The sequence below is a fragment of the Heptranchias perlo genome, chromosome 14 (genome assembly GCF_035084215.1).
Source record: "Heptranchias perlo isolate sHepPer1 chromosome 14, sHepPer1.hap1, whole genome shotgun sequence".
In the NCBI taxonomy this organism is placed as follows: Eukaryota; Metazoa; Chordata; class Chondrichthyes; order Hexanchiformes; family Hexanchidae; genus Heptranchias; species Heptranchias perlo.
Genome location: NC_090338.1, coordinates 15350386 through 15365918, shown reverse-complemented (window position 1 = coordinate 15365918; position 15533 = coordinate 15350386). Strand labels below are relative to the sequence as shown.

At 45.0% G+C, this 15533-nt stretch overlaps 1 protein-coding gene across 3 annotated transcripts in view; it reads left to right on the top strand.

The window, feature by feature from the left end:
- The window catches only part of LOC137332317 (uncharacterized), a 43084-nt gene that overhangs the window by 22708 nt on the left and 4843 nt on the right, over window positions 1–15533 (top strand). For all 3 annotated transcript variants that reach the window (XM_067996057.1, XM_067996055.1, XM_067996054.1), the window contains 4 exons: window positions 4416–4523; window positions 9069–9167; window positions 10766–10822; window positions 11813–11869. In XM_067996057.1, the coding sequence (XP_067852158.1) occupies window positions 4416–4523; window positions 9069–9167; window positions 10766–10822; window positions 11813–11869 (321 nt within the window). The remainder of the gene's footprint in view (window positions 1–4415; window positions 4524–9068; window positions 9168–10765; window positions 10823–11812; window positions 11870–15533) is intronic.

Sequence of the window (15533 nt, the reverse complement as noted above, 5' to 3'; positions counted from 1 at the left end):
TTGTTATCAAAGATCACAATGGAGACTGTGGGGAAGAGAGGTCTGAACAGGTGGTATGTGGTGGATGAGGAGAGATTGAAGTGGTCCAGGATGACCCTGGAGTGTTAGAGATATTTGCTCACAGGGCGATATTATGAAATGGTCCAGAATATGCTCCCCACCATATGGAGGGTGAGAAAGACCACTTAAAGTTCTGGACCTTTTTTCATTTGTCACCTGTAACACACTAGATACTTTTGTAAACCAGAAAATAGATGAGTTTGAAAAATGCAGCTGGCGATTTCCAAATATACATTTCCCTCCTCTTCCTTATCCACACACTGCTTCTCGGTGACATCATGCACAGGATCAACTTCCATATGTATGTTGAGGACACCCAGCTCTCCCTCTCCACTTTTTCCCTTGAACCCAAGACTACCATTGATGGGAGAGCCTTCAGCCACTGTTTGGAATCAACACAAAATCTCTCTACCTCTTCATTTCTCTGTGCTCCTTTAAAAAACATTCTCCAAGCCAATATTTTTTGAATGTTCAGTCACATCTCCTCGTTTTCACCCTTTGAGATCTCTGCGCTCATCCAATTCTGGCCTCTTGCACATTCCCGATTTTCATCGCTCCACCATTGGCGGCCTTGCCTTCAGCTGCCCAGACCTAAGCTGTGGAATTCCCTCCCTAAATCTATAAGCGTCTCTACCTCGCTTTGCTCCTTTAAGACACTCCTTAAAACCTGCCTCTTTGACCAAGCTTTTGGTCACCTGTCCTAATATCTCCTTATGTGGATTGGTTTAAAAGTCTTTTTGATAACACTTCTGTGTTATCAAACATTTTACTACGTTAAATGCGCTATATAATTCAAGTTGTTGTTGTTATTGTCGTCGTCGTCTTTTAATGCTTTCATCTATTTTCCCACTCTTCGTAAAGTACTTGGAACATTTTCTTCAGTAAAAGTGCCATACAAATGTAAAGTTTTGTTTTTGTTGAAGCTTTGAGGGCTGAGGGAATGTCTGAGAAACAATAATTCATTATAATAACTATATCTATAGGAAAGTGACTATTTTCTATACAGTTTATTACTGGGGTGTGCATGTGCTGTGTCACTTCTGAAATCATAGTATCATAGTATGATACTGCACAGAAGGAGGCCATTTGGCTCATTGTGCCTGAGTTGGCATTTTGGTAGAGCGAACCAATTAGTCTCACTCCCCTGCTCTTTCCCCATAGCCCCGTAAATATTTTCACTTTAACTTTTTATCCAATTCCCTTTTGAAAGTTACCATTGAATCTGCTTCCACCACCCTTTCAGGCAGTGCATTCCAGATCATAACAACTCGCAGCGTAAAAAAATGTTTCCTCATTCTTTTGCCAATCACCTTTACGAGATTCTTGTCATCTGCAAACTTGCAATTATACTCTGTATACCCAAGTCCAGGTCATTAGTCTCCATGCTGCCACTTTCCCTTTAATCCCATGGGCTTTACTTGAGCTAACAAGTCTAATATGTGGCCTTCTTTTGTATCACATGTTCTGCTATTCTTATGCTGGTTAAAAAGTCTTCAGGAATTTCTTTAAGTTCTTGTCGTGTGATCAAATTCAGGAATAAAAATTCCCAAATTTTATTGTTAGTTGCAAAATCAAAACATTCCTCACATGAGCACAGTTACATGGAGTGAGTAATCTCGAACAAAAGAATTTGTTTAGTCTGTATTTCCAATGCTGCAATCAGTCCCTTTTTCTTTTGGTATCACATTGTTTGCACCATTTCCTACCTGTGTGGACAGGTGGCCTATTTCCAGGTCTCTACCAAAGTTACCCTCCAACCTGCCACAGGGAGGTGCATGAGAAAAGTATGAGGAGAGTTGTTGTCGCTGTATTTTTTCTCCCTCCCAGGGGAACGCTCACCATACTTTTCCAACCTCCTTCTGAAACCCTGACTGAGATTGGACATTTAGTTTGTGGCACATCATGACCACAAACTCATTCCATGGTAGTGTCTTGTTGCTCTAATATGCGTTGTGGTGTCATTACTTAGGTTGTATTGTCAAGGATTAATTTTTGCTAAATATTATGGCCAGAAAGATACTGTACCAATTTTTGTTGCTAATTCTCTGCCAGTTTTCTCCTTTTTCCTCGTCTCCTCCCATGTTGGGATAGATCTTGACTTTGTGCAACAGTGTAAAACGTGAGTGCAAAAGACAATGCTGAAGCATTTGCAACCATCTTCAGCCAGAAGTGCCGAGTGGATGATCCATCTCGGCCTCCTCCCGATATCCCCACCATCACAGAAGCCAGTCTTCAGCCAAATCGATTCACTCCACGTGATATTAAGAAACGGCTGAGTGCACTGGATAAAACAAAGGCTATGGGCCCCGACAACATCCCGGCTGTAGTGCTGAAGACTTGTGCTCCAGCACTAGCTGCGTCTCTAGCCAAACTGTTCCAGTACAGCTACAACACTGGCATCTACCCGACAATATGGAAAATTGCCCAGGTATGTCCTGTCCACAAAAAGCAGGACAAATTCAATCCAGCCAATTACCGCCCCATCAGTCTACTCTCAATCATCAGCAAAGTGATGGAAGGTGTCATCAACAGTGCTATCAAGCGGCACTTATTCACCAATAACCTGCTCACCGATGCTCAGTTTGGGTTCCGCCAGGACCACTTGGCTCCAGGCCTCATTACAGCCTTGGTCCAAATATGGACAAAAGAGCTGAATTCCAGAGGTGAGGTGAGAGTGACTGCCTTTGACATCAAGGCAGCATTTGACCGAGTGTGGCACCAAGGAGCCCTAGTAAAATTGAAGTCAATGGGAATCAGGGGAAAAACTCTCCAGTGGCTGCAGTCATACCTAGCACAAAGGAAGATGGTAGTGGTTGTTGGAGGCCAATCATCTCAGTCCCAGGACATTGCTGCAGGAGTTCCTCAGGGCAGTGTCCTAGGCCCAACCATCTTCAGCTGCTTCATCAATGACCTTCCCTCCATCATAAGGCCAGAAATGGGACTGTTCGCTAATGATTGCACAGTGTTCAGTTCCATTCACAACCCCTCAAATAATGAAGCAGTCCGAGCCCGCATGCAGCAAGACCTGGCAACATCTAGGCTTGGGCTGATAAGTGGCAAGTAACATTCGCTCCAGACAAGTGCCAGGCAATGACCATCTCCAACAAGAGAGAGTCTAACCACCTTGCCTTGACATTCAACAGCATTACCATCGCCGAATCCCACACCATCAACATCCTGGGGGTTACCATTGACCAGAAACTTAACTGGACCAGCCATATAAATACTGTGGCTAACAGAGCAGGTCAGAGGCTGAGTATTCTGCGGCGAGTGACTCACCTCCTGGCTCCCCAAAGCCTTTCTACCATCTACAAGGCACAAGTCAGGAGTGTGATGGAATAGTCTCCACTTGCCTGGATGAGTGCAGCTCCAACAACACCCAAGAAGCTCAACACCATCCAGGACAAAGCAGCCCGCTTGATTGGCACCCCATCCACCACCCTAAACATTCACTCCCTTCACCACCGGCGCACATTCGCTGCAGTGTGTACTATCCACAGGATGCACTGCAGCAACTCGCCAAGGCTTCTTCGACAGCACCTCCCAAATCCACGACCTCTACCACCTAGAAGGACAAGAGCAGCAGGCACATGGGAACAACACCACCTGCACGTTCCCCTTCAAGTCACACACCATCCCAACTTGGAAATATACCGCTGTTCCTTCATCATCACTGGGTCAAAATCATGGAACTCCCTTCCTAACAGCACTGTGGAAGAACCTTCACCACACGGACTGCAGCGGTTCAAGAAGGCGACTCACCACCACCTTCTCAAGGGCAATTAGGGATGGGCAATAAATGTTGGCCTCGCCAGCGACGACGACATCCCATGAACAAATAAAAAAAGAAAAAACACGGGTGATAACGAGTCGGCAGCCTGTTTTACATCTCTCCCCATTTTTATTTCCACCCGTTTTACACTATCGCACAAAGTCAAGATCTACCCCATTGAGTGAGTTCTCATTCAAATGGAATTATTCAAGTATAAGCCTAGACAATGAGTATCGTTGACCTATTGTACAGTGGAAGCATCACAGCTGAATCGCATCCTTTTCTTACCAGTCATTTGCACACATCTCTTTTCCAGAAGGAATCACTAGATTGTAACTGGGAATGAGAGCCCTGTGTGATTTTTTTACCTGTCATTAACTGACGAGCAATGAGGATAATTGTAGCACTCCGACGATCCTGAGTGAGGTCAGTTAACTTGGATCAGGAATTAAACCTAAGACCTTCTGGTCTGTACAGTTTGGTGGTAAATCAGACAGCAATTTTATCCAATGGGTCATTAGGGGAGCTTAAAAAAAATTAACCTGTAAACTAAATGGAAAATCTATTTTTATTCTTCTGACAGATGGTTACACTTTTAAACATACCAATGTTGTTATTTTTGGGAGTCTGGCTCTTCTCCTCATCATTATCCTGGTAGTGGTGCTGTGTTTAAGAAAGTTCAAGGCAGCAGGTAAGATTTGTAAATTGCTGCAACTAATTTCAGGTTTCATCCATGTAAGAAAATGTGAATGTGGCACATGATTCCAAAAATTAGGAATGACAATTATATCTTTGTTTAAAATTAAATGATATAATCCACTAGGATTAGATAAATAGATGTGTTTGTTTTCTACGTGTCAAACATTCTAGAAAGGCATTGGTTCCTGAACTGCTAGAATGATGTGAGTTCTATACTAGGCTATGCAATTGGTCAAAAATCAACAACAACAACAACAATTTGCATTTATATAGCGCCTTTAACGTAGTAAATCATCCCAAGATGCTTCACAGGAACGTTATCAAACAAACTTTGACATGGAGCTACATAAAGAGATATTAGGACAAGTGAACAAATGCTTGGTCAAAGAGGTAGATTTTAAGGAGTGTCTTAAAGGAGGAGAGAGATTTACAGAGGCAGAGAGGTTTAGGGATGGAATACCAGAGCTTAGGGCCTAGGCATCTGTAAGCATAATGGTGCAATGAAAATCGTGGATGTGCAAGAGGCCAGAATTTCCCTCGTCACTGTCTGAGGCTAAACCAGACCGTTCGCAATCTTGGCATTCGTAATGACCCTAAGATGAGCTTCCGACCACATATGCGCTCCATCACCAAGACCATCTACTTTCACCTCCGTAACATCGCCTGCCTCAGCTCATCTGCTGCTGAAACCCTCACCCATGCCTCTGTTACCTCTATACTTGACTATTTTAATGCCCTCCTGGCCGGCCTTCCATCTTCCACCCTCCATAAACTTAAGCTCATCCATACTCTACTGCCCGTATCCTAACTCGCACCAAGTCCCATTCTTCTGTCACCCCTGTGCATGCTGACTTACATTGGCTCCTGGTCACACCTCGATTTTAAAATTCTCATCTTTGTTTTCAAATCCCTCCATGGTCTCGCCCCTCCTTATCTCTGTAACCTTCTCCAGCTCTACAACCCTCCGGGATCCCTGCGCTCCTCCAATTCTTGCCTCTTGCCCATCCCCAATATTAATCGCTCACTACTGGCGGCCGTGCCTTCAGCTGCCTAGGCCCTAAGCTCTGGAATTCTCTCCACAAACCTCCCTACCTCTCTCTCCTTCTTGAAGACGCTCCTTAAAACTCATCTCTTTGTGCCCTTATGTGGCGCAGTGTCAAATTTTGTTTACTCCCGTGAAGAGCCTTGCGATGTTTACTACATTAAGGGTGCTATATAAAGGGTGTAAGGATAAACCCAGCAACTACAGGCCAGACAGTTTAATCTCGGTGGTGGGGAAACATTTAGAAACAATAATCCAGAATTAGCAGTCACTTGGACAAGTGTGGATTGATTAGGGAAAGCCAGCTTGGATTTGTTAAAGTCAAATCGTGTTTAATTAACCTGATAGAGTTTTTTGATGAGGTAACAGAGAGGGTCGATGAGGGCAATGCAGTTGATGTGGTGGATATGGACTTTCAAAAGGCATTTGGTAAAGTGCCTCATAATAGGCTTGTCATCAAAATTGAAGCCCATGGAATAAAGGGGGTGGTAGCAACATGGATACAGAATTGGTTAAGTGACAGGAAACAGAGAGTAGTGGTGTACGCTTGTTTTTCAGACTAGAGGGAGGTGTTCAGTGGTGTTCTCCAGGGGTCGGTACTAGGAACACTGCTTTTCTTGATATATATTAATGACTTGGATTTGGGTGTACAGGGCACAATTTCCAAATTTGCCGATGATCAAAACTTGGAAGTATAGTGAACAGTGAGGAGGATAGTGATAGACTTCAAGAGGATATAGACAGGCTGGTGGCATGGGCGGACACGTGGCAGATTAAATTTAACACAGAAAAATACAAAGTGATACATTTTGATAGGAAGAATAAGGGGAGGCGATATAAACTAAAGGGCACAAATTCTAAAAGGGGTGCAGGAACACAGAGACCTGGGGTATATGTACACAAATCGTTGAAGGTGGCAGGGCAGGTTGAGAAAGCGCTTAAAAAAGCATACAGGATCTTGGGCTTTATAAATAGAGGCATGGAGTACAAAAGCAAGGAAGTCACGATGAACCTTTATAAAACACTGGTTCGGCCAGTTCTGGGTTCCGCACTTTAGGAAAGATGTGAAGGCCTTAGAGAGGGTGCAAAAGGGATTTAGTGGAATGATGCTAGGGATGAGGGACTTTAGTTACATGGATAGACTGGAGAAGCTGGGGTTGTTCTCCTTGGAACAGAAAAGTTTGAGAGGAGATTTGATAGAGGTATTCAAAATCATGAAGGGTCTAGACAAAGTAGATAGAGAGAAATTGTTCCCATTGGCGGAAGGATCAAGAACCAGAGGACATAGATGTAAGGTGATTGGCAAAAGAACCAAAGGTGACATGAGGAAAAACTTTTTACACAGCGAGTGGTTGCGATCTGGAATGTACTGCCATAGGGGGTGGTGGAGGCAGATTCAAGCATGGCTTTTAAAAGGGAATTAGACAAGCACATGAAAGGAAAAAAACTGCAGTGCTACAGGGGTAGGGTGGAGGAGTGGGACCAGCTGGATTGCTCTTGCATAGAGCTGGCACGGACTTGATGGGCCAAATAGCCTCCTTCAGCGCTGTAACCTTTCTATGATTCTATGAGTAGTTGTAGTTGTTGTTGGTCTTGAGGAGGTTACAAAGATAGGGAGGGGCGAGGCCATTGGGAGTTTGTAATCAAGGATGAGAATTTTAAAATCGAGGCTTTCCCGACTGGGCACAGTAAAGGTTACAATGTTAGTTTAAGCACCATTTTAACGCATGATAAGTCTTAGTTACTGCCAAACAACCTCTCTGGCACTGAAAATTACCTTTTACAAGTGTGGAGTATCATTCCTTCAGATTTTAATTATTGTTTGGACAGTTTAGAAAATTAATAATTTTTATTTTACTTTTTCTTTCTGCCTCTTTTCTTTCTGTCTCTTAATTCAATCTTTCTTTCCCTCTCTTTATTTCACTTTCTGTACCTGATTTGACATTGAATTCACTATTCTAACTTACACTTCCTGGTTGTGACTGTGCTGTTATTAGCGATTCTTTAATCTGACTGGTTAAGGAGATACACAGTTGCTTACTCTGTTCACACAGATCCCAGATGCCCTATAGAGGGCGCCGCGCTGTTTGGCTGTCCCACTGACAGTAATTTGCCGTGCAAAACCCCATAGAAAGTCTATGGGCAAGTGCAAGTCTAATGAACGGCTGGCGCCATGCGTTCACTGCTCACAGCAATATCCAGCCCAAAGTTTTCAGTCAATGCTTGGCTGGAGGTATATCACTAGATTAGTTTCTCCCATCTCCTGCCCTCCTCGGGAAGAGAAGTGCCTCTGATTGTTAGATGTGCAAGTATAATAACATTTAATGAGGACACAATTAGACTCAAATGTGCTGGTGTCTACAGATGAGTAATCCAACTATGCACACCGTCCATACCCACATGGCCATTTGCATGAGGTAGCAGTAGTCTGCCATTGCCCATGGAACTGTACCCCGATAATCGGGGAAAATTGGGGAAGGAAAATAAGACATGTGATCACATGTGAAGTAAAGGAGAGAGCTTCCATTTATTCAGCATCACATTTTTAAAAAATGCTCAGGATGTGGGGGTCGCTGGCAAGACCGGCATTTATTGCCCATCCCTAGTTGCCTATAATACAAATGAGTGACTTGCTAGACCACTTTAGAGGCCAGTTAAGAGTCAACCACATTGGTGCAGGACTGGAGTCACATGTAGGCCAGACCGGCTAAAGAAGGCAGGTTTCCTTCTCTGAAGGACACTAGTGAACAGGCCTTTAACTGATATCCGATAGCTTCATGGCCACTTTTACTGATACCAGCTATTTCTTTTTAGATTTTCTTTTTAAACTGAATTCAAATTCTCAAACTGCCATGGTGGGATTTGAACTCACGTTCTACTGGATTATTAGTCCAAGCCTCTGGATCACTAGTCCTGCAAGGCACTATCATGTCCTCAAGATGTCCTACAGCATTTCACAAATTACTTTTGAAGTGTAGTTACTGCTGTTATCTAGGCAAACATAGCAATCAATTTGAACTAATGAAGCTCCCACAACAGCAAATGAGATGAATGATCACTTGGTCTGTATTTTGGTGGTGTTGGCTGACGGAGAAATTTTGGCCAGGACACTGGAAGCACTCTGTGCACTTTGATGCTTTACATCCAACTGAACAGGCAGACAGAGTCTCGGTTTAATATCCCATTCACCTCTGACAGTGCAGCACTCCCTCAGTATTGCACTAAAGTATCAGCCTCGATTATGTGCTCATGTCCTAAACTGGGGCTTGAATCCACAATCTTCAACAACAAGTAAATAAGTTGGTCAGCAATGCCTCGCGAAGTCTGTATCTAGTGTATACAGAGATATCCATAATATCTTGTCACAATGTCTTTCATACTTGAAAAAAATATCTGTGCTAATGGACCATTTTAAAACTGAGTTTGTTTATTAGAATGTGTGAAAGTTATGAGGAAAGTTGAATGCATCTTAATAGGTGACCTCTGTATGAACAGGTTTGGAAAATCAAAGACAGAAACCTCTGCAGCCAAGGGAAAGTAGAGAAGATGCATCTCAGCTTTATTCAAATGCTAATGAAATACAGCAAATGCAAGGTAACATTTAAACACTTGTGTGCAGATGACTGAGAAACCCCAGCGATACCACCGGTGGCACCCTGGAATGATCCGGAGGCGAAGAAGTTAAGGGCAGTGATCAGTTTAACTGCGATGGGTAATGAGATGCCACCAGGCCCAGCCGGGAGCAGCTCGGCATGAAGGAGGCTGCAGATGTCTGCGACCACCTGGCGACTCACTCTCAGCCTCTGTATGCACTGCTCCTCAGAGAGGTCCAGGAATCTGAGCCTCAGTCTGTAGACCCTCTGACGAGGGTAGTGTCTCCTGCAATGTCGCTCCCTCTGTTGTTCCCCTCTGTGGTCTTGTGCGGGTCCTTGTGACGCAGCACTGTGTTGTGGAACTGCAAGTGGCGGAAGTGCACACCGTGCCTGGTGAGGATGGTGATGTTGCTCGTCCTCGGGTGTACTGGTGAATGCAGCCATCACGGCCCCCCATCCTGATGGTGTCAGTTTGAGGGGTCCAAAAAGTTGGTAAATATGTGTAAACAGAACAATTCTGAGTGGAAACCAAGAATTTTCAGTCTAAACACAAAGATCTTCCAGCCTAAAGTTTGTCTGAGAGAACTGAGTGCCCGACTGCAATAACTCACCTTTTATCCCCATCTGTCAAACAGGCATTTAAATGTCCAAATGGCTGCCGGCTGAAACACGACTCGTTCACTATGACGTGTTTCACACAGCGCGGGAAACACGCTGAGGCAGCGTTGAAATCGCTTGTCTTCATTCTTAATTAGATTCATGTACATTTCAAGTACTTCAAATACCTCGGCTTTAATTGCCGGAGGGACTTCCGGGTTCAGGATTGGTGCACACACCCAGATGACTCTGGGTGTGTGCACCAATTAGGCATGTTGGAGCTGGGATTTCTCCCTCGCTCCTGGAAATCGTGATTTTCTTCGCCCCCACCCCCGCCCCCAACATTCCCGCAGTTCCGTTTTAAAATCGAGCCCTTAATATCCAGGCTCACACATGAAGAACATTTGAGTTATATACTGGAGGACTGTCAGTACTTGTGGAACCATAACCGAGTGAGAGTCAAGAGAGGTGAGAGAAAAGAGAAGGAAATTGGAAAAGATAATCGGATCAGCGAGCTATGTTTTTAATTGACATTGTTTAGTAAATCTGCAGCAACTGATCTGTGATGTTGATGCTCTAATTCATGAGTCAACTTGGCTCACTTGGTAGCACCGTCACTTCAGAGACAGAATGTTGTGTGTTCAAGCCTCACTTCAGGACTTGAGCACATACTCTAGAGTGACACTTCAAGGGGAGTACTGCATTATTGAAAGTGCCGTCTTTCAGTTGAGACCTGTTTAGGTGCATGTTAAAAATATCATTGTATAATTGGAGAGCAGGGAGTTGTCCTGATTTATATTCTTCCCTCAACCAAGACCACCACAAGAAGTTAACGAGTTGTTATCTTATTTAATGCTTTTGGAACCTTGAATTCTGTGTTTGTTTACCTGACAACAGTACTTCCATTTTAAAAGTAATTCATTGGATGTTAAGTGCATTGGATTATGTTAAGGAACTCTATATAGAGATGCAAACTCTTTATTTCTATCTTATTCTCTGCAGACACAGAAAGAGAAGATATTCATTACGCATCTGTCGCTTTTCGGAAAAAAGCACCAGGTAATGAAGCTTGGTATTGCAATTTTTTTCATTGTTATTATATTTTTCATTTTTGTGTTCATCAAGGTGAGGAATGATAATGCTGGGTAATAAAACTGGTGAGGTAAATATGTGTAAACAGAACAATTCTGAGTGGAAACCAAGAATTTTCAGTCTAAACACAAAGATCTTCCAGCCTAAAGTTTGTCTGAGAGAACTGAGTGCCCGACTGCAATAACTCACCTTTTATCCCCATCTGTCAAACAGGCATTTAAATGTCCAAATGGCTGCCGGCTGAAACACGACTCGTTCACTATGACGTGTTTCACACAGCGCGGGAAACACGCTGAGGCAGCGTTGAAATCGCTTGTCTTCATTCTTAATTAGATTCATGTACATTTCAAGTACTTCAAATACCTCGGCTTTAATTGCCGGAGGGACTTCCGGGTTCGGGATTGGTGCACACACCCAGATGACTCTGGGTCGTGCACCTTATTAGGCATGTTGGAGCTGGGATTTCTCCCTCGCTCCCGGAAATCGTGTTTTTCTTCGCCCCCACCCCCGCCCCCAACATTCCCGCAGTTCCGTTTTAAAATCGAGCCCTTAATATCCAGGCTCACACATGAAGAACATTTGAGTTATATACTGGAGGACTGTCAGTACTTGTGGAACCATAACCGAGTGAGAGTCAAGAGAGGTGAGAGAAAAGAGAAGAAAATTGGAAAAGATAATCGGATCAGCGAGCTATGTTTTTAATTGACATTGTTTAGTAAATCTGCAGCAACTGATCTGTGATGTTGATGCTCTAATTCATGAGTCAACTTGGCTCACTTGGTAGCACCGTCACTTCAGAGACAGAATGTTGTGTGTTCAAGCCTCACTTCAGGACTTGAGCACATACTCCAGAGTGACACTTCAAGGGGAGTACTGCATTATTGAAAGTGCATTGGATTATGTTAAGGAACTCTATATAGAGATGCAAACTCTTTATTTCTTTCTTATTCTCTGCAGACACAGAAAGAGAAGATATTCATTACGCATCTGTCGCTTTTCGGAAAAAAGCACCAGGTAATGAAGCTTGGTATTGCAATTTTTTTCATTGTTATTATATTTTTCATTTTTGTGTTCATCAAGGTGAGGAATGATAATGCTGGGTAATAAAACTGGTGAGGTAAATATGTGTAAACAGAACAATTCTGAGTGGAAACCAAGAATTTTCAGTCTAAACACAAAGATCTTCCAGCCTAAAGTTTGTCTGAGAGAACTGAGTGCCCGACTGCAATAACTCACCTTTTATCCCCATCTGTCAAACAGGCATTTAAATGTCCAAATGGCTGCTGGCTGAAACACGACTCGTTCACTATGACGTGTTTCACACAGCGCGGGAAACACGCTGAGGCAGCGTTGAAATCGCTTGTCTTCATTCTTAATCATGCTAGGGCATGATTTTAGCCCCCAAGATCGGGTGGGTTGGGGACGGGGGTGGGGGGCAGAGCAAATCAATATTTTTCGGAGCAGGAATAAATCCTGGCTCCAGGCAACCAACTTTCGAGTTCGACCCAGACGCATCTGGATGCACGCGCTTCAGGAAGCCAGAATTCCTTCTGGCAATTTTTTTTTATTCGTTCATGGGATCTGGGCATCATTGGCAAGGTCAGCATTTATTGCCAATTACTAATTGCCCTTGAGGAGGTGGTGGTGAGCTGCCTTCTTGAACCGCTGCAGTCCGTGTAGTGAAGGTTCTCCCACAGTGCTGTTAGGCAGGGAGTTCCAGGATTTTGACCCAGCGACGATGAAGGAACGGCGATATATTTCCAAGTCGGGATGGTGGGTGACTTGAAGGGGAACGTGCAGGTAGTGTTGTTCCCATGTGCCCGCTGCTCTTGTCCTTCTAGGTGATGGAGGTCGCGGGTTTGGGAGGTGCTGTCGAAGAAGCCTTGGTGAGTTGCTGCAGGGCATCCTGTGGAAGGTACACACTGCAGCCACGGTGTGCCAGTGGTGAAGAGAGTGAATGTTTAGGTTGGTGGAAGGGGTGCCAATCAGGCGGGTTACTTTGTCCTGGTGTTGAGCTTCTTGAGTGTTGTTGGAGCTGCACTCATCCAGGCAAGTGGAGAGTATTCCATCACACTCCTGACTTGTGCCTTGTTGATGGTGGAAAGGCTTTGGGGAGTCAGGAGGTGAGTACCCAGCCTCTGACCTGCTCTTGTAGCCACAGTATTTATGTGGCTGGTCTAGTTAAGTTTCTGGTCAATGGTGACCCCCAGGATGTTGATGGTGGGGGATTTGACGATGGTAATGCTGTTGAATGTCAAGGGAAGTGGTTGGACACTCTCTTGTTGGAGAATGTCATTGCCTGGCACTTGTCTGGCGTGAATGTTACTTGCCACATATCAGCCCAAGCCTGGATGTTGTCCAGGTCTTGTTGTATGCGGGCACAAACTGCTTCATTATCTGAGGGGTTCCGAATGGAACTGAACATTGTGCAATCATCAGCGAGCATCCCCATTTCTGACCTTATGATGGAGGGAAGGTCATTGATGAAGCAGCTGAAGATGGTTGGGCCTAGGACACTGCCCTGAGGAACTCCTGCAGCAATGTCCTGGGGCTGAGATGATTGGCCTCCAACAACCACTACCATCTTCCTTTGTGCTAGGTATGATTCCAGCCCCTGTAGAGTTTTCCCCCTGATTCCTATTGACTTCAATTTTACTAGGGCTCCTTGGTGCCACACTCGGTCAAATACTGCCTTGATGTCAAAGGCAGTCACTCTCACCTCACCTGTGAAATTCAGCTCTTTTGTCCATGTTTGGACCAAGGCTGTAATGAGGTCTGGAGCCAAATGGTCATGGCGGAACCCAAACTGAGCATTGGTAAGCAGGTTATTGGTGAGTAAGTGCCACTTGGCAGCACTGTCGATGACACCTCCCATCACTTTACTGATGATTGAGAGTAGACTGATGGGGCGGTAATTGGCCGGATTGAATTTGTCCTGCTTTTTGTGGACAGGACATACCTGGGCAATTTTCCACATTGTCAGGTAGATGCCAGTGTTGTAGCTGTACTGGAACAGTTTGGCTAGAGGCGCGACTGGTTCTTGAGGACAAGTCGTCAGCACTATAGCCGGGATGTTGTCGGGGCCCATAGCCTCAGGACCCATAGCCCAGCGGACCGATATTTAAACCATCAATTAAGATACTTAAAGTAGTTAAAGTGTTTCATTTTCTGTGGATTGAGGCAGGGTAACGATTTTAACTCTGCTTCAATGTGTTTCCCGTGGCATCTGACAGACTCCATGGAAACAGAGGCGAGTTGCAGCCGGCAGCCATTTAGACCTTTAAACCAGCGATTGACAAATGAGAATAAAAGGTGAGTTTTTGCAGCAGGGCAATCAGTTCTCTCAGACAAACCTTTGACTGGGAGTTCTTTGTGTTTGCACTGAGATTTCTTGGTTCACACTCAGAATTCTTGTGTTCACACATATTTACCTTCATTTTGGACCCCCTCAAACTGACACCATCAGGATGTTGGGGGTGAGGGGCGCAATGGGTTTATTCTGCCGTACATCTGAGGAGGAGGCACATCACCATCCATGACAGGCATGGCAGCAATTCTGGGACTTGCAGCTCCACAAGATAGAGGTGCACCACAAGGACCTGCAGAAGAGCAGAGAGGGAACCAACGGAGGGGCAGAGGTTGCAGGAGGCACAACCCAAGTGAGAGGGTGTACAGACAGAGACTGAGCTTCCTGGACCTCTCTGAGGAGCGGTGCCGACGAAGGCTCAGATTGAGTTGCTAATTGGTTGTCGATATCTGCAGGCTCCTTCATGCAGATCTGCTCCCGGCTGGGCCTAGTGGCCACGCATTGCCCATCGTAGTTACAGTCACCACTTCCCTCAATTTCTTTGCCTCCGGATCCTTCCAGGATGCCACCAGTAACATTGCCGGGGTCTCTCTCTCAGTCATCTGCACATAAGTGTATACGACAGGTCACGGATGGCTTGTTTGCCAGGGCATTCCCCTGCGATGACATCAGCCAGACTGAGAGGGCAGTGAGTTTCCACTCTCTGACTGGCTTCCCATGGGTACAGGGCACAATTAATTGCACACGCGTAGCAATCCGAGGACCTGCACATGAGCCAGGACTGTTCATCAACCAAAAGGGATATCACTCCATCAATGCGCAGCTGGTTTGCGACCACTGGAGGAGGTTTCTGCAGGAGTGTGCCAAATTCCCTGGCAGCTGCCGTGATTCCTTCATTCTGCACGAATCCAACATTCTGGCCCCTTCCATGCACAAAACAGACTTAAGGGCTGGCTCCTTGGAGACATGGAATACCCGCTGCAGACGTGGCACATGACACCTCTGAGAAATCCCACCAGCAAGGCATAGCAGCGGTACAACCACAGCCACATCACCACCAGCTCTGTCATTGAACAAGCCACAGGACTGCTCAAGATGTGCTTCAGATGCCTGGATCGATCTGGGGGAGCCCTTCAGTACGCATGACCGAGAGTGTGTAGAATAATAATCGTTTGTTGCTCCTGCACAACATCGCTCAACACAGAGGGTTTACTGATGGCTGAGGTCCCGTGCACTCATGAAGCATCCGCACCTACATAAGAACATAAGAAATAATAGGCCATATGGCTCCTCGAGTCTGCTCCGCCATTCAATAAGATCATAAAGCCACATTAAGGGCCTTCAATTAAGTCACAATCGGGTGCAAAAAGT